The sequence below is a fragment of the Lineus longissimus genome, chromosome 10 (genome assembly GCF_910592395.1).
Source record: "Lineus longissimus chromosome 10, tnLinLong1.2, whole genome shotgun sequence".
Classification (NCBI taxonomy): domain Eukaryota; kingdom Metazoa; phylum Nemertea; class Pilidiophora; order Heteronemertea; family Lineidae; genus Lineus; species Lineus longissimus.
The window spans coordinates 1,287,890-1,303,016 of NC_088317.1; the positions used below are offsets into that span (position 1 = coordinate 1,287,890).

Below are 15,127 nucleotides of genomic sequence, written 5' to 3' on the forward strand. Positions count from 1 at the left end.
TGGCATGAAAATCTAATTGAAGTTGAAATTTCATGAAACTGTGAAATCACTTGCTGACGCAGCACTTTACAAGAGAAGGATGCCATGACCACAATGAAAGTATTGGACTTATTCTTTCCTCTCTCTATTACAGGCTCAAGGATATGATCCAGTTTCGCCCGTACCAGCCTCGCAGGAGGAGACCCTGACGATGACAACCACCTCACGTTCGCACACGCTCACTAACACGCTGAGTTCGACGACAAGTCGCGACTCAAATAAAACGGATGAATCGGAGGAGGAGGTGAGAAGGAAGGTATGAGGAACTAACACCGTAACATCGCAATCTTCCTGCATGAAACACGTGTTCTGAGAACCCGATCTATCCATATATTGACAAACCCACTCTCACTTAAGATCGAGTTCAAACATGAAGTTAGAACTTTCTACGCAGTATGTAGTCAGATTCAGTCAGATTTTGACCTCAAGTCTCCTGCCTGTTACAGGCTAAGACTGGGAGTAGGAGTAGGGGGGTATTCGCTATCCTGCTTTTTCATCGAGGCCTTCTCTTTTGCCAACATAAATCCTACCACCAAATAATCTTACTCTAACTACCGTATTTTGCTGCGTATAAAACGCATCGGGGTATAAAGCGCACCCATTGAGTCCGTAGACAAAATCCAGACATAAGGCGCACCTACGTATAACACGCAGTACATTTTCTGAGATGCCCCCTGCCTATCTTTCCTTCGTAAAAGCCTCGCTTTGATGTTAAATCATGGCGGCACACGATCAGCTGATTTATCGATTTGGATTTATCTCGCATCTACGCTCTGAATATTGCCGCTAAGGACCCTCAAAAACATTTATAGAAGTAACTGAAATGATAATGAGGATACTAATATGTATTGCGTACAGAACAGGCGAGTTAGCATCGGTGAACTATGCAAAGTGCATCGATATTCCCGATTTTTCTTTCGTGCAAAAATATAAAATGCGCCGACTTGGTTGCGAGCCAAAAAAGCCGTCAAAAGAAATGAGTTGATGGAAAAAATCTTGTGATCATTCGGTGGCTTCCTAGGGCTAGGCCATAGATAACACGCACCTTCGTATAACGCGCACCCCCCGATTTTAGGGCTTTCTTGGGTCAAAAAGCTGCGCCTTATACGCAGCAAAATACTTAACAAACTACCTAACTTACTAGTTGTGAAATGAGTGGATGGCACGAAAGCAAAATGGTGACAACTTTAGTCAATTCACATTAAAAGCGATGTCTTGCAAAGCAATAAAATGGAAAACGTGGACGCCTGGTCTCACCAGACAGGCTGATAAACTCACGACATTGCCATAGAATGTGTCACAGTCTTCACAGTCTATCCCTCCAACTGCCCTCTTAAAGTTCCCTTCCCCAGATTCAATGACCATGTGTCCATCTTGTCACATCTTGCCATTCCAGAGATACCCGGCTGATAAAGCGTACTACATTGCCAAAGAATTACTGATGACAGAGAGAACGTATAAGAAAGACTTAGAGGTGCTAACTGTGGTAAGTGGTCCTTGGGCAAGTCATTTTAATAGGAGTGCCACCTCATTTGTATAGGTTTAAAAGCAAGATTTTACTCAACTGTATAATGCACTATACGCTCACTGTGCCTCATTTTGATGGCAGCGGTTATGGTTAGGTACTGTACCTTGAATATTTGTCCGACATATCTCTTTCCTGATTTCAGTGGTTCCGTAATACTGTCTGCCATAAGGAACTGATCCCGAAATACTTGGAAGCTCTCATGTTCTCCTTCCTAGACGAGATCTATGAACATCACTGTTACTTCCTAAAGGAGTTAGAGCAGAGATTGGCTATGTGGTAAGTTGATCTATGAACAATAAATAGACACTAATTTGTGTTGTATATTCGCTGTCTAACATCACCTGATTTTCCCTGATGTATCATTGTTATTCCCGACTAATCCCTTCGTTATTTTGTCGCAGGGAAGGGAAATCAAATGCACACTTGAACGGTGACTACAGGAAGGTGGGAGATCTCATGTTAAGTAATATGAAAGTCTTGCCTGTAAGTATGTGACAAATACCTTTTGGCATTTCCTTCAAAACATGTTTCCAGCCTGAGGGATGACTTAAACTATTACACTGTTTTGTATACAATGAGCAGAGACTCATAGCCTTGTGGTTAACACTGCTGGCTACCACGCAAAAGGGCCCAAAGTCGGAGTCACTATGCCAGTAAACCCAATTGGTACCTTACTGCAGTGGCAAACTAAACCACTCATTCCGCCTTGGAGGAGGAGGAATACTTCCTGGAGAAAATCACCTCCAAGTATCGAACAAACATTGCTGAAATTGACGAATTCCCCTGCTTGCAGTTGTATGGTAATTACATGGAGAAGACAGATGAGATCCTAACAGAGCTGGACCACGCAGTGCGACAGAATAAACAGCTCGAGACGGCTTACAAGGAGTTTGAGAGTCAGAAAGTCTGCTATCTCCCACTAAACACATTCCTCTTGAAACCCGCCCACAGATTGCTGCATTATAAGTTGTTATTAGATCGTAAGTATCAACATTTGGACAATTTTGTGGACAATTCTGAAAGGGTCAAATTTCCCTAGCGGCAGAATAAATATTGAAACAGACTGCACCCGGGGAAGTTCTTGTCAAGAGTTTTCCAAAGAATGGTCTTGTCAATAGCTGTTCACATTTGAAAACTTGTAAGAACAAATTTCTCGGTCATATTTCTAATTGTGTGATACTCTTTTTGCAGGATTGTTAAAGCACTACTCTCACGACCACCCAGACCACAGGGATTGTAAAGGTACGTGGAAGGATTGTTTCATTATTCAAGCAACTGTCCTGAAAAGTCTTCTTTTATGCTGAGAAGTGGGGAAGCATTTTAGACTGATACTGCTGTGCTGTCCTCCATACAAAAACATATTTGCCATAACATATCGCTGTATAAAAGTCGCAATTACCATTTTTCTCCATTTTACAAGACATTCATTGATAAGGTACTGGTTTGTCTTCTCTTTCAGCGACGTTGTCTGAGATCAACAAGATCACAGAGCCCTTGCATGGTGCGTTTTTCCGCCTCGAGAACCTACAGAAGCTTCTGGAGCTGCAGCGAGATTTGATCGGTATCGAGAACCTCGTGCAGCCGTTTCGAGTCTTCATCCGAGAAGGATGTTTACAGAAGCTCTCGAGGAAGGGATATCAGCAGAGGATGTTCTTTTTGGTAAGTGCTGCCACCTCATGCCGAAATAACTCTCTTGCCCAAATAAGGTTTGGCATACAAATCCAGTAAATTTCACAATCTTCTGAAAATGTATTTTTGCAACTGTTCTCTTTCAGTTTTCGGACATGTTGATCTATACAAGTCGGACGACCACACCTTCCCTTCAGTTCAAAGTTCACGGCCAGATACCTCTCAGGGGCATGATAGTCGAAGAAGCTGATTCCAAAATGGCGGTGGCGAATAGCTTCACAATCTACGGCGGGAATCGGTGTCTTCTGGTGGCGGCCGGTTCGCCAGAAGAGAAGGATAAGTGGTTGGAAGATTTGAATGCGTCGATCACGGCAGCGCGGGAACGAGGTGATGACTATAAGTATCCCAGTCTTAAGTCAACAGGAGGTAAGTCATGTTCCAAGTTCAGAGGTCAGATAGCCTCGTATTCTCAGTTGAAATTGATACCACTCCATGTTTCATATCATTAAATAATTGGAAGAACCAAATTTTAATATACTTGTCTTTTTATTGACGCAGGTGGATCTGCAGACGATCTTCTCGACCACGATGGCTATCCTCCAACAACTCCACCTATGAGTGAGAAACAAATCCAACACCGTGCGAACACAACGATGCACGTCTGCTGGCATCGGAACACGAGTGTCAGTATGAAGGATCATCAATCAGCTGTTGAGGTATGCACTGGTCTTGGTAGACAACAGCAGCCAGTCGGGCCAGTGACCACTTGTGCTCCAATGTACAACATTTGACACAAAACAAGCATCCTTGCCTGACTGGTGGCATACTGTGGCCTATCTTGTTCATTGGATAATTACTCTCATTCGTAACTCCACTCCCAATCATCAATGCTCATCCATGTGGAAAAGCTCAGGGACTTCACCCCTCTCTTCTTTTCGATAATGCTTACTCAGTTTGATTTCTATCTGTTCCAGAACCAGTTGAGTGGCTACGTCCTCAGGAAATTCAAGAACAGTAATGGCTGGCAGAAACTCTGGGTTGTCTTCACAAACTTCTGCCTCTTTTTCTACAAGACTTTCCAGGTGAGTATCACTCAGCTTCTTTAAGCTTAATCCCTATCTGATTGGTTAGTTTATAGGTTTTGGCCAAAGTTTAAGTATGTTTAAATTTGTGATTTAAAGTTTCCCTCTCCTAACTGACCTCTGACCTTGTTTGCAGGATGATTTCCCATTGGCTAGTCTGCCTTTGCTAGGTTACTCGGTGAATGACCCTGATGATATGGATGGTATTCATAAAGACTATGTGTTCAAGCTCCAGTTTAAGAATCATGTGTATTTCTTTAGGGCGGAGAGTGAATACACTTTCGAGAGGCAAGTACCCACATTTTCGTCTCGAACGTTTTCCCAATATGAGTTCTTTAGCTCTGAGTATATTTGGAAATACTGTGTTGACACTATTTACTATTTGAGGGGGGGTCTGTACGAAAGGCCTACTTTACCTATAATAGGCCAATGTGTAACAGACACACCTCAACAGTCTGAACGGTATCGGTTTAGTGATGTCACTGTTTGCTTCATGTTCGTATTCGTTTTTCAGATGGATGGAAGTGATTGGCAGCGCCACTAACAGTGCACACCTGATGCGAGTCTTCAGCCGTATTGAGAGTAACAACACGAGATAAGATCGCCCCCTAGTGGCAGTCATAAGGAACTTGCTCAAGTACGCTGATGGAATGTGGTGGCCTTGCGACATCATGGTGCTTTTGGACTGTGATTGGCTAATGATGGACCAATCAGCGCCTCCGTACTGTGACCAGATGCAATGGTCGGGATGCGGAGGGTATCCACAATGATCAGGACGATTTTCCAGATTATAAAATGGTTGATTTTTGTACATATGTTCGTCTTGAGTTCTTCCGAGGGCAGAAGTTGGGTAGGAGCATTTTATCGAGTGCTACGATTGACATTGTGAGCGTATACTGGACAATCATTGAGAATGATATCAAAATCTGAATCAAAATACAGCTTCTGAGTCAATGTAAAGAAATGTAGTGCATTATAATGTAACGGTATTCATCACAGTATGATAGAAGTCAGTCTACAAACTGGTACAGCATTGAGATGGGTGGGAGGGAAAACAACTGTTAGATGTCTCTGAATTTAGAGGTGAGGGAGTGAGTGCAACTGTTAGAATGCCTCCCATCCTATTACTGCTGGAAGAATGAAGGGCGGACAGAAATGATGCAACATAGAAGATTTGTCAAATTGAGGATTGTACAAATTTGGTCTGTGCATTTAAAGTCATCTTGTGAGGAAAAAGTTACATATATCTTTAAAAGTACATTATACCCAGTATAGATACCGGCATAGTTACCTTATAACCATTTATTCAAATTATTTCAATTGAATGACCTTGACCTATTTCCTTTTGGCCTTGACCTTTGACCTGGAGCTGATTTGACTGTTAGGAAAGTTGATTTGATGGTAGTTTTACCTTGTATTTGTTGATGGTATTTAATGATTATTTTGTTAAAGTATGAGAGAGTTTATGGTTCCAGTTGTGGCCTATAGGTGGCAGAAGAGGCTTGATAATGAAAAAAGCGATTGAATTTGACTCCCAAGTCTTGATTTAGCAGTGTGGGATTGCACCTTGAACAAAGTTGTAATTTCTCTGTTACTATAGGGCCTCAAATTCGTAGTAACATGCATGACGCACTGAACTGGCAAGCTGGTCTATCGTAGTGAAGGGGTTAATAGTTGTTAAGACATTATAGACTTGTTACTGGACACTGTGTGCAGATAACTAAAGAGTTTTTGTAATGGTTTGTGATCTGGAAATTTTGTACCAATATGTACAATTCTTGGCCAAATACTTTTATAATAACGCAGTTTGCATAAATACATAATATTGCTTATTATACGTTCCTCTACATGTAATTGATACCATAGAGCATAGCAACCTTCAGCTTGTTTGAATGGTGGTGCCCTATTTATTTCTGATGGTGCACTAAAATCGTTCAGCTTGAAATTGGGGAATGGGGAAGAGGGATGTAATAATATTTTTTACAGGGGCACAGCAACAGAGGTCAATCAGCAACATCATTGCTATTTTTCAGGTTCAAATTATTTATAGGTTCCAAAGCAGTTTGTAAATTATAATGTTTTGATTAGAAGTAACCTGGTGCACATACAGTAAATGTACAGTCCGTAGAGGTTGGTATGCTGTGAACTGTGTAGTTAAGTGATTTTCTCAAGGACTCTTTCTTCCAAATCTTAACACTTTTTTGCCGTGAAGGCAATCTTCAACCAGATCATCTTCCTTAAAACTTCTTATCAAATGTGTCAAAGTATCTCCATGATTCTGTTTGAAGAGGTTCACACTAAGAACAGAAACTGAAATAGAAGCGGGAAGCATATTTGGCTGATACTAGTATCCTCTGCATAACATAAAAGAAACCAGATATGTCTTGCATGAATAGTCATATCATATTATTATATTTACCTTTGTCTTATTGGCCAGACTTCTGTTAATAAATTTGGCCTGGTCTACTTTGGTCCGTGAGCTCCATCGTAGGTGCAATGCAATCTTCTTGTGTTGGCCTCCCATTTTGTGATGTGTATAGGTTGTATTTTTACATGATGGCCCCCATAGGTCCATAACTAGTCGCTTATGTAAAATGCAATATAGTCATTATCTAGGGCCTTTGTACATTGACAATGCAATATAGTCAAAGGCCACACCAATTTTAAATTGGTTGGACAGCAGGGGACCACCTTTCTCCTGGTAAAAGACATAATAACATCAATATGTGACAATTTGATTTTAGAAGAAAAATTAGGTTTTTTGCTCCAGATAGATTTTTGCCCCCACCCTCATTTTCATTTGCAGTCTCGGGAAAGACCAGCACCCCTGCTACACAACTGATGAAATTGGTGTGGCCTATAAGGGTCTTTGTATATTGAATGATAGATTAGCTTCTTGGGATTTTAGTGAACTTTTTGATGATGACGTGCTGAGTTGTTCGTACGTGATGTCAGTTTGTTAATCAAGCAAATAAAATGTAATTAAATTCATATGCAAATCTGGGGCATATAAATCAAACACAGGGTGTCCCGAAAAAATACTCAATAATTCTCATATTTGCAAATTGTCCCAATATATTTCCATGACTGATTTTGTAGCCTGAAAATAGCATTTCAGAGAGCTGTCTTTGCTTGGAATGGACTTTTTAGGCTTGATAGGTGAGGGTTGGGACTGAAAAAACAGGAAAAAAGTGTTGACAGTAGGGTCCATTTCACTGGGAGTTATAAACAATGCATAGAAAATCCACCAACTCAGGTGGTGGGTTGAGATTTAGGAGTATTTTTTTCAGGACGCCCTGTACCACTGTGTACTTTCATTGTAAATACTAAGGTATGATAATATATAGTGTAGAGAGGGCCTTATCGCCTTGACAGGCTGTTTTCAATTTTCTATAACATGCGAGTGTGTTTTCTCTACAATGTTTGTACCCCCAACGAAGAAAACATGCTGTATCCATGGAAAACGTTTATTGACAGGTGTGGATGATTTCACACCCGGCTGGTGTGATGTTTCTCTCCCGTGGTAAGGGTTTTCTCGCTCATGTAAGTGTATAGTATCTCCCCGAGTTTTGTTTGTCCAAATTTTCAAAATATACAATGATCAAAATACGATGCAATAAGGACGGATTGTGTGTGTGATGTGGAGAGAATGTCATTCTTTTGTAGTTTCTACAATCGCACGTAGAGGGCAGCACTTCAATAATTTTAGAAAGTGGTAATGTTGTTGAAGTCTTTCTCAGTTAGAAACACTCGGAAGTTCTGGAAAGTTGATGGATGGGCTTGTTTACTTCAATGGATCGGTGATGAACTTCTTAGCACCCTCTACTGTTGGTTGCATAAACCACTTTTACTAATGGAGCGTTTTATGTGAGGTATTTAAGTTCCCTCAAAAAGGTGGCAATTTTATTTCTACAGCTCAGTTATTTTTAACCAATATAGCTTCACAGTCCAAGTTACTGATAGTGCTTGTTGGCCCAGTTATCTGCTAACTGGTGAAGTCATGTTACCTATCTAGTTATGATAACTATTTCGAAACATGGATGGTGTATTGTCCTTTTGAAAACAGTTGATGGCATTTCAGTTTGTAGGCCTTGCAGCTGAATGGGTCCAAGTTGTCTGCATACCAAGATAGTACCTAGTGACATCATTCTTATCAGCTTTTTTAAGGCGCCCTTGAATATCATGTGTGACACCTTGGTATGAAGACACACTTGTGCCACCTTTTGTCAGTAAAAAGTAATATCTTACTGTTAACGTAACTGATGGATGCGACCTTCTCATTTGTCTAATTATAGATACCTTGTCCTTAAAAAGTGAATTTTATTGAATAAATTCGAATGTCTGATTTTAAATGTAGGACTTGATTAGTTTTTAGCTCACATGGTGAGCTTATGTCGTAACGTCTGATCCTTCAGTGACTTCTAGGTCGAGACTGGATACTATGACTTCCCAAAAGAATCTGTGTTGTTGGATCTGTTGGGTTGTAGATCCCTGTCCCTGCATTTCGGAAATCTGTGCATGGTGTCTTTGCCAGGCCGGATGACTGGGACTGTCCCAGGGGAGGATGTGTCCTGTGAGATTGTGACCGTCTCCAAGTAAAAAACTGACTTTAGCCCCTCCAAAAGGAACAATAAGTGATAATTGTGATGAATATTCGATAATTTAGCCAACCTTTAGATGTCCAAGTCCCCAGTCTAAATCTAATTAATAGACAGTCTACTATCCGAGGATTGCTCCGAAGTAATCTTTGCTATCGAGCTCATTCATTGGTCTGCTTCGAGATGGATTATCAGGTGTGGATCTGCTCTTGCTGCCCTTGGCTCTGGGTCTAACAGCATTTGTTATCTCGCAAGGTCTGGTTGTGACAGTATCAGCAATCTCATCTGGTCTGGTTGTGCCAGCATCTCCTTTCTATCAGGTCTGGTTGTGACAGGATCTTCTGTCTATCAGGTCTGGTTGTGACAGCATCTGCTGTCTATCAGGTATGGTTGTGACAGCATCTGCTGTCTATCAGGTCTGTTTGTGCCAGCATCTGCTGTCTATCAGGTCTGGTTGTGACAGCATCTGCTGTCTATCAGGTCTGGTTGTGACAGCATCTGCTGTCTATCAGGTCTGGTTGTGCCAGCATCTGCTGTCTATCAGGTCTGGTTGTGACAGCATCTGCTGTCTATCAGGTCTGGTTGTGACAGTTATTCAGGAACAAACGGACGCGGTCCTATACAAATATGACTGCTTTAAATATCATGTCTGCTTATCACTCAGTGATCGTGTACAGGGATTCATGTCCAGATAGAGTGACCATAGTCTTAGATTGCTCTCCGTGAAATAGACGATCGAATGTTACAGTTTAGGTCCAAGATCTTCACACACTGATGTACTCAAAGGCAGTCGTGCATGACAGAACGAATTTTATTGAACAAAACAGCACAACGATGAATATGTACTCGGGACGGATGCAGTGGACCGGCCTCGTCCTGTCGCCCGGTCGAGGAAGGACGATCAGGATGAAGGATCATAGGATCGGAGTCTGGAGCAAAACATCAAAGTTCCGAAGAACGGGAATTTATTAGCAGACGAACAAAGATAAATATCAAATTACAATGTAACTTGGTAACCATGGCAACCCCAGTTGCCACGACATCTTAGACCAAACATGGTCCTTTTACATTCTTGAAATACATCAGTACTGCCTCCCTAATGAAACAGCTAAAAACCACACAAACAACCGGGGAAGGATTTACTCAACTGCACGGGGTCTTGGTCCATAAAACCCACAGCAGTTGCTTGTAATAGTAATCCCCCCTAAAACTAATGATATACTCAGCTCTAGACGTTGAACATAACCCTAGACATGACTTTAGTAAGCCTAAATAAAAGCCTCAATAACACGTGACCCAATCGCCACGACAACGGATCAATACCTGCTGCGCGCCCTCTATTGACCAAACTGACTAACTACGACGTGACCAGTTTTGGCCCGATCGGCCCGCATTCAACCCGACTATACGGTAACGGCTCAACAACAAGACATTCTGCACTCTAAATACATTTTACTAGACCTACGGGCTATTGTGACCAACTACAACACCCATTACTATATCGTTAAAGAGCCAAAACATTCTTCTGAAGCCAAAAACCTGGCTCGACCTGTGCGCTCTGACGGCACTCTGAATTCTGTGCGCGCTGCGCACTTGACGCCCAACAAAATCATCGAAAACTCTCTTAAAACACTTGAAACACTTGGCTCGTCGTGATACACATATTCTAGGGGTCTTTAGGCATAGAATACAGGTAATACTAAGGTACGTACCTGAAAGACACAACGGGAGTTCATTTAAATACGGAGCAAAACATCAAAGTTCCGAAGAACGGAAATTTAGTATTAGCAGACGAACGCGATCGAATCCCGCGCGCGATTCCCTGCGCATGCGCGAACCCGGCGGCGCGCCCGGCTCTTGCTGCCATCTACCGTTTCCCGAACGAACTGACGAAACATGTGAATTTGAAAAGGGCCTCCTGACTAAACTCCGTTACATCTACATACACGTTAGCTCCCAGATTGGCGGAAAACGCTATAGTTTCACTGATATAAGACCGTTTTAAAAACCAAGGCGGGCGCTATCGGATCTTGAAGCAACATGACCGGGTCTTCACCTTATCGGGGCCAAACCATTGTCAATCCCTACTTGACAATGTTGAATAGCGTTGGGCGACCACGTGCGTAATATCTTAAATAACATTCATAAACAGCTCAGTAAAACTATTGCTGTATATATCTCTCCAATGCCATCTCGTCATAAGGAATACTCCCGGGGGAAATTTATCTCCGCCCACGAAGATTGCAGTCTGCAGTATCAAAGGGAGTGGCATCATAGAATTGCGCTTTATTTCTACGACAGGGTTAGAACGTCCGAAACAACAATATCGCACGCGCGTCGCAACGAAAAGGTATTAACCATCTGTAACCATGGTTACCCATCACACCTACACTGATCTAACACCCTAACTCACCCGCGGCTAGCACCCCCTTAGAGTTTTTGAAAGAGGAGCGGTCTCCGTGCTTTCCACTCAGCGTGGCTGGCGGGTTTGCTACGTGTCCCCGAGACATCGCCCGGGATCCGAGACGCGAAACTTCCGGTACGAGGCTGTTTTCATTCCCCAAGCAGTCTGAGAGATATTCTCTTTCTGCCCACACAGATCACCATTACATCATCAGGCGCGTGAAAACACCAGAACCACCCAGCTTTTGATTAGAACCCTGGCGTTAGTCTTTTGTTCGGTTTGTAAAGTTTTATCAGAATCACCTCGTTTCTAGGATAAGATTAGTGCACAAGGGAGGTAATTCAAACGCTACATAGTCTGCTTGGGGACAAGATTGAGGAACGTTGTTGTAAAAACTAGCCGGCATTCGTGCGCGTGCGGGCCATACCCCGTGAGGATGGTTCGAATCGGCGTTTGATGTTGTGGTGTCCCCTCGAGGTTGAGACAGACGGTTGAGACCGTCTCCACGCTGTGACTGTCCTAGCAGTAAGACGGAGAATTATACGGCCGACTTGTCTATTGACACGAGCCGACCAGCGCATTAGGTGCCTGCTAACAACAACACTGCCACACCCACAACTTTCTTTCTTAAGTTTTGGATCAACTCCACCGATGATCCGGACTCCGTCCGTTACACCAATAACACGGCTGAGGTTACGGACAAAGTACCTCTGGCGGCTCAAAATGCGGTAAAACTATTTCCCAACAACTCCCTTCATGTCACTGTCCAGCTTACTGAGTAAGTTACTTCGTTTCTTATAAAGTGACGATTGTGTAATGTCAAGAATCGGTAGATTCTCAACCGCAGGCATCGCAAGCTGGTAGGAGACTGGTTCAAAGCAGTGTACGTGGGTCAATCTCACATGCGACGACATCGAGCTGACGCTGGCGACAGTCGGCGTCGCACTCTTCCTACGCCCGTCAACGGAGCTCTGGTGATATTTTGAAGATGGTGACCCAAACATGTTGGCTCTGGCGTTGGGACTTGGCGCGCAACGTGATTCCCTGCATGCCTTCATTTTGTTGTCGCTGCCAAATCTCTTCCTGTTCGCCGAGGGCGCAGAGAAGTCGAAGACAGACATGCGCCGTTTTGTTTTTATCGCTGGACTCAGCACGATCTGTAAGATGGATCTGTCCAGTGTTTTTAATCCGTCGAACGTTTTGGCGCTGCCTGGCGTCGACACGGAAAAACACCTCATGACAGGAGTACTGCCGCCGAGGCTGGGAGTGGCGATTAGCAAGTCGCTGACTATCCGATCCGCCCCCTCGCAATTGTTCCCGACCACATTCACCACGACTTGGCTGTCCTCCGATGTCTCCATATTGTTAGAAGAGTGTTTTCTGCGCTTCTTCTGTACTGGTGGTGTTGTGTTTTTTCCGTGATCGATGAACTTAAACTCACAATTCTCAACCCTTTGTCCAAATCCGCATTTCATAAGTTCCAGGATAGCCGCTCTGATCTTGTCTCCGACAAGGTAGAAAGGTATAGGGATGAGAAACGCATCGAGCGCCTCCAGGCTGTAGATGGTTGCATTCAGTTGTACTTTCGCTACTTCAGTTGCTGCACGGGCGATAACCAAGGCAACGCAGACCAGCTCCACCAGTAGGTGGAGCATTGACAGCAAACACACCACCCTAGTCGCGGAGATCTGCCCTCCAAGACGGAGATTCCGCGTGGTCCGGACGCATTTATGTAAACGTGAGAAATTAGCCGTCATGACACTTTTGTTGTTGAAGAGACGAATCCTGCTCACGGTTACCAACAATGCGATGATGACCACAACCCCACCTAGTCTGCATTCTGATTGGACGAACAGAGAGGCGATGCCGGCTTCAGGCGCCACGTCACATCGGTACGCCCCGGGTTGAAATGTCACTCCACTGGGAGTCGCAGCGTGGATAACAGCAATGGAAGCTGAAAATAGAAACATACGGAGGTCAAACAAGGTTGAAACGCGTATTGGGCTCCTTCTTATTAGACACGTCCTAACAGACTCCCAGGGCAGTCCATTTCGTCACCTACAAACTGCCATCTTTGCAAAAATACTACACTGGCTATGTTTGTCTGTGGTAAGGAGCAGGATATTTCTTTGATAGAGCCTATTTACCTGCAATAATCCAAGGCAGAACGACGCAGACGATGGCACGGAACCTGGTGACGACCTCCTCGTAATGCTTGAAATAGTTCAGACAGATATATCTGGAATAAAAACAGATCGAAATATTGTAAGAGAGCTGCAGTGGTTTAGGTTTCGCAATTGGTACCAACAACGAAGACAGAAGGTCAATCGCGTAACTTTGCAATGATAATCCTCCTCGTCTCTCGACCTACACATATGCTAACATAAAAGACCAATATACTAACCTGTCGAAAAGGAGAACTCCTAGCTGGGCTAAGGTTGAATACCGCAGCAACAGGTTGACAAATCCCGTCCCCGTGCAGACTATTGAACCAAATACCCAGTCATTGGTCACCATGGTGGTTATGCCGAAAACTGCGATAGTAACGAGCTTGAAGAGACCGGACAGACTGTAGTTCAACATGAACATTTCTGGAAGGAGAAGGTCGGGTTTGTTTAATTCTGGCAAACAGTATGAGGATAAGTCATACGCTTTGTACTGTACAACTTACTGTACATCCTTAAAGCGCTTAAATTCATTCCTCAGATAATCTGTGAACGTTTCTGCAGAAACCAAGTGCGGACACTAGGCAATTTCGACCAGTTGAGAGTACCAAGAGGCAATGGCTGAAGCTCGAACCGACGACCTTCTGATCGCAAATCGGACACTCTTCCACTCTGCCGCAGCGTTTCTCGCGAGTTGTTACAAAATACGAGAAGAAATTTTTTCCTGACAACACACCTGCCGCCGTGATCAGGCGTCTTGTAAACTCCGGTCGCAGTGGACAGGCCTGGTACTTCACACTAACCGCATGAAACAGTATGATGAATAGGATGACGAAATGGACTGCCCGGGGAGTCTAGCGGCTTGGAGCAGAAGTCTGTCTTCACTTCATAACGACCGGGAACCGAAGCCTGTATCCACTGGGTGTTGAGGTCTAACAGAGATCAACAACTCACCTATAGGTATCTCTGAGTTCCATATGCTCTTGGAAAGAAGCACAATGAGCGGGACGATTAACAGCAATGCCAGTATGACTCCTAAAGCGGAGACGCCGGCCAGAGAGTAGCCAAGGTTCAGGGGCGGTAAGGGCCATGTCACATCCATGATCTGGAAGAAGGTGGAAGATTCTAAAGACAAAATCAGGATCGCTGTCTTATACTATGCCTGTCACGTGACATCCGACCTAGGGACTGTCGTATATTTCTGTCAACACGTTCACAACATGATGAAGTGTCTACATTGCCATGACAACACGTACACCAACACAAACTGTCAAACCTGGACATCCAGTATAATTTGTCCCCTTGTAGTGACCTATCAACCACACGGGGACGAATTCATAACTAATTTTACCAAACCTCGACATATTCAGACCATTTGTCCCCGTGTTGTGGCCTATTTACTACAAGGGGACGAATTCAACATGACTAATTTATTTAAATTTCCCAGTCCATTCAGGGGGAGGGAGTAGGAGGTGTTGGTCATTATCACAATGTGGGGATTGCGCGGAAAGTTACAGAGGGGCCTGTCTCATGCAGGGAGAAATGGACCGCATTTACACCTTTTCTGTTTCGCTGGACAACGGAGTGAAGCGATACTTGTATGACACCCGTCTGGAAAGTTCGAAATCGCAAGACTTGGCACTGTGCTGTATGAAAGGTATTCGCGTCCGAGTCGGTGCCGC

The 15,127-nt window shown here is 43.7% G+C and overlaps 1 protein-coding gene across 18 annotated transcripts in view; it reads left to right on the forward strand.

Moving 5' to 3' along the window:
• LOC135494543 (FERM, ARHGEF and pleckstrin domain-containing protein 2-like) overlaps positions 1-8,630 on the forward strand; it is an 83,777-nt gene extending 75,147 nt beyond the window's left edge. For 17 of the 18 annotated variants that reach the window (XM_064782616.1, XM_064782619.1, XM_064782630.1 and 14 more), the window contains 12 exons: positions 134-295; positions 1,436-1,525; positions 1,710-1,843; positions 1,969-2,050; positions 2,361-2,547; positions 2,759-2,809; positions 3,027-3,226; positions 3,343-3,622; positions 3,755-3,912; positions 4,171-4,278; positions 4,415-4,566; positions 4,793-8,630. In XM_064782616.1, the coding sequence (XP_064638686.1) occupies positions 134-295; positions 1,436-1,525; positions 1,710-1,843; positions 1,969-2,050; positions 2,361-2,547; positions 2,759-2,809; positions 3,027-3,226; positions 3,343-3,622; positions 3,755-3,912; positions 4,171-4,278; positions 4,415-4,566; positions 4,793-4,877 (1,689 nt within the window). In that variant the 3' untranslated portion in view covers positions 4,878-8,630. The remainder of the gene's footprint in view (positions 1-133; positions 296-1,435; positions 1,526-1,709; positions 1,844-1,968; positions 2,051-2,360; positions 2,548-2,758; positions 2,810-3,026; positions 3,227-3,342; positions 3,623-3,754; positions 3,913-4,170; positions 4,279-4,414; positions 4,567-4,792) is intronic. The other variant, XM_064782617.1, reaches the window with a different exon arrangement.
• Positions 8,631-15,127: the final 6,497 nt, after the last annotated feature.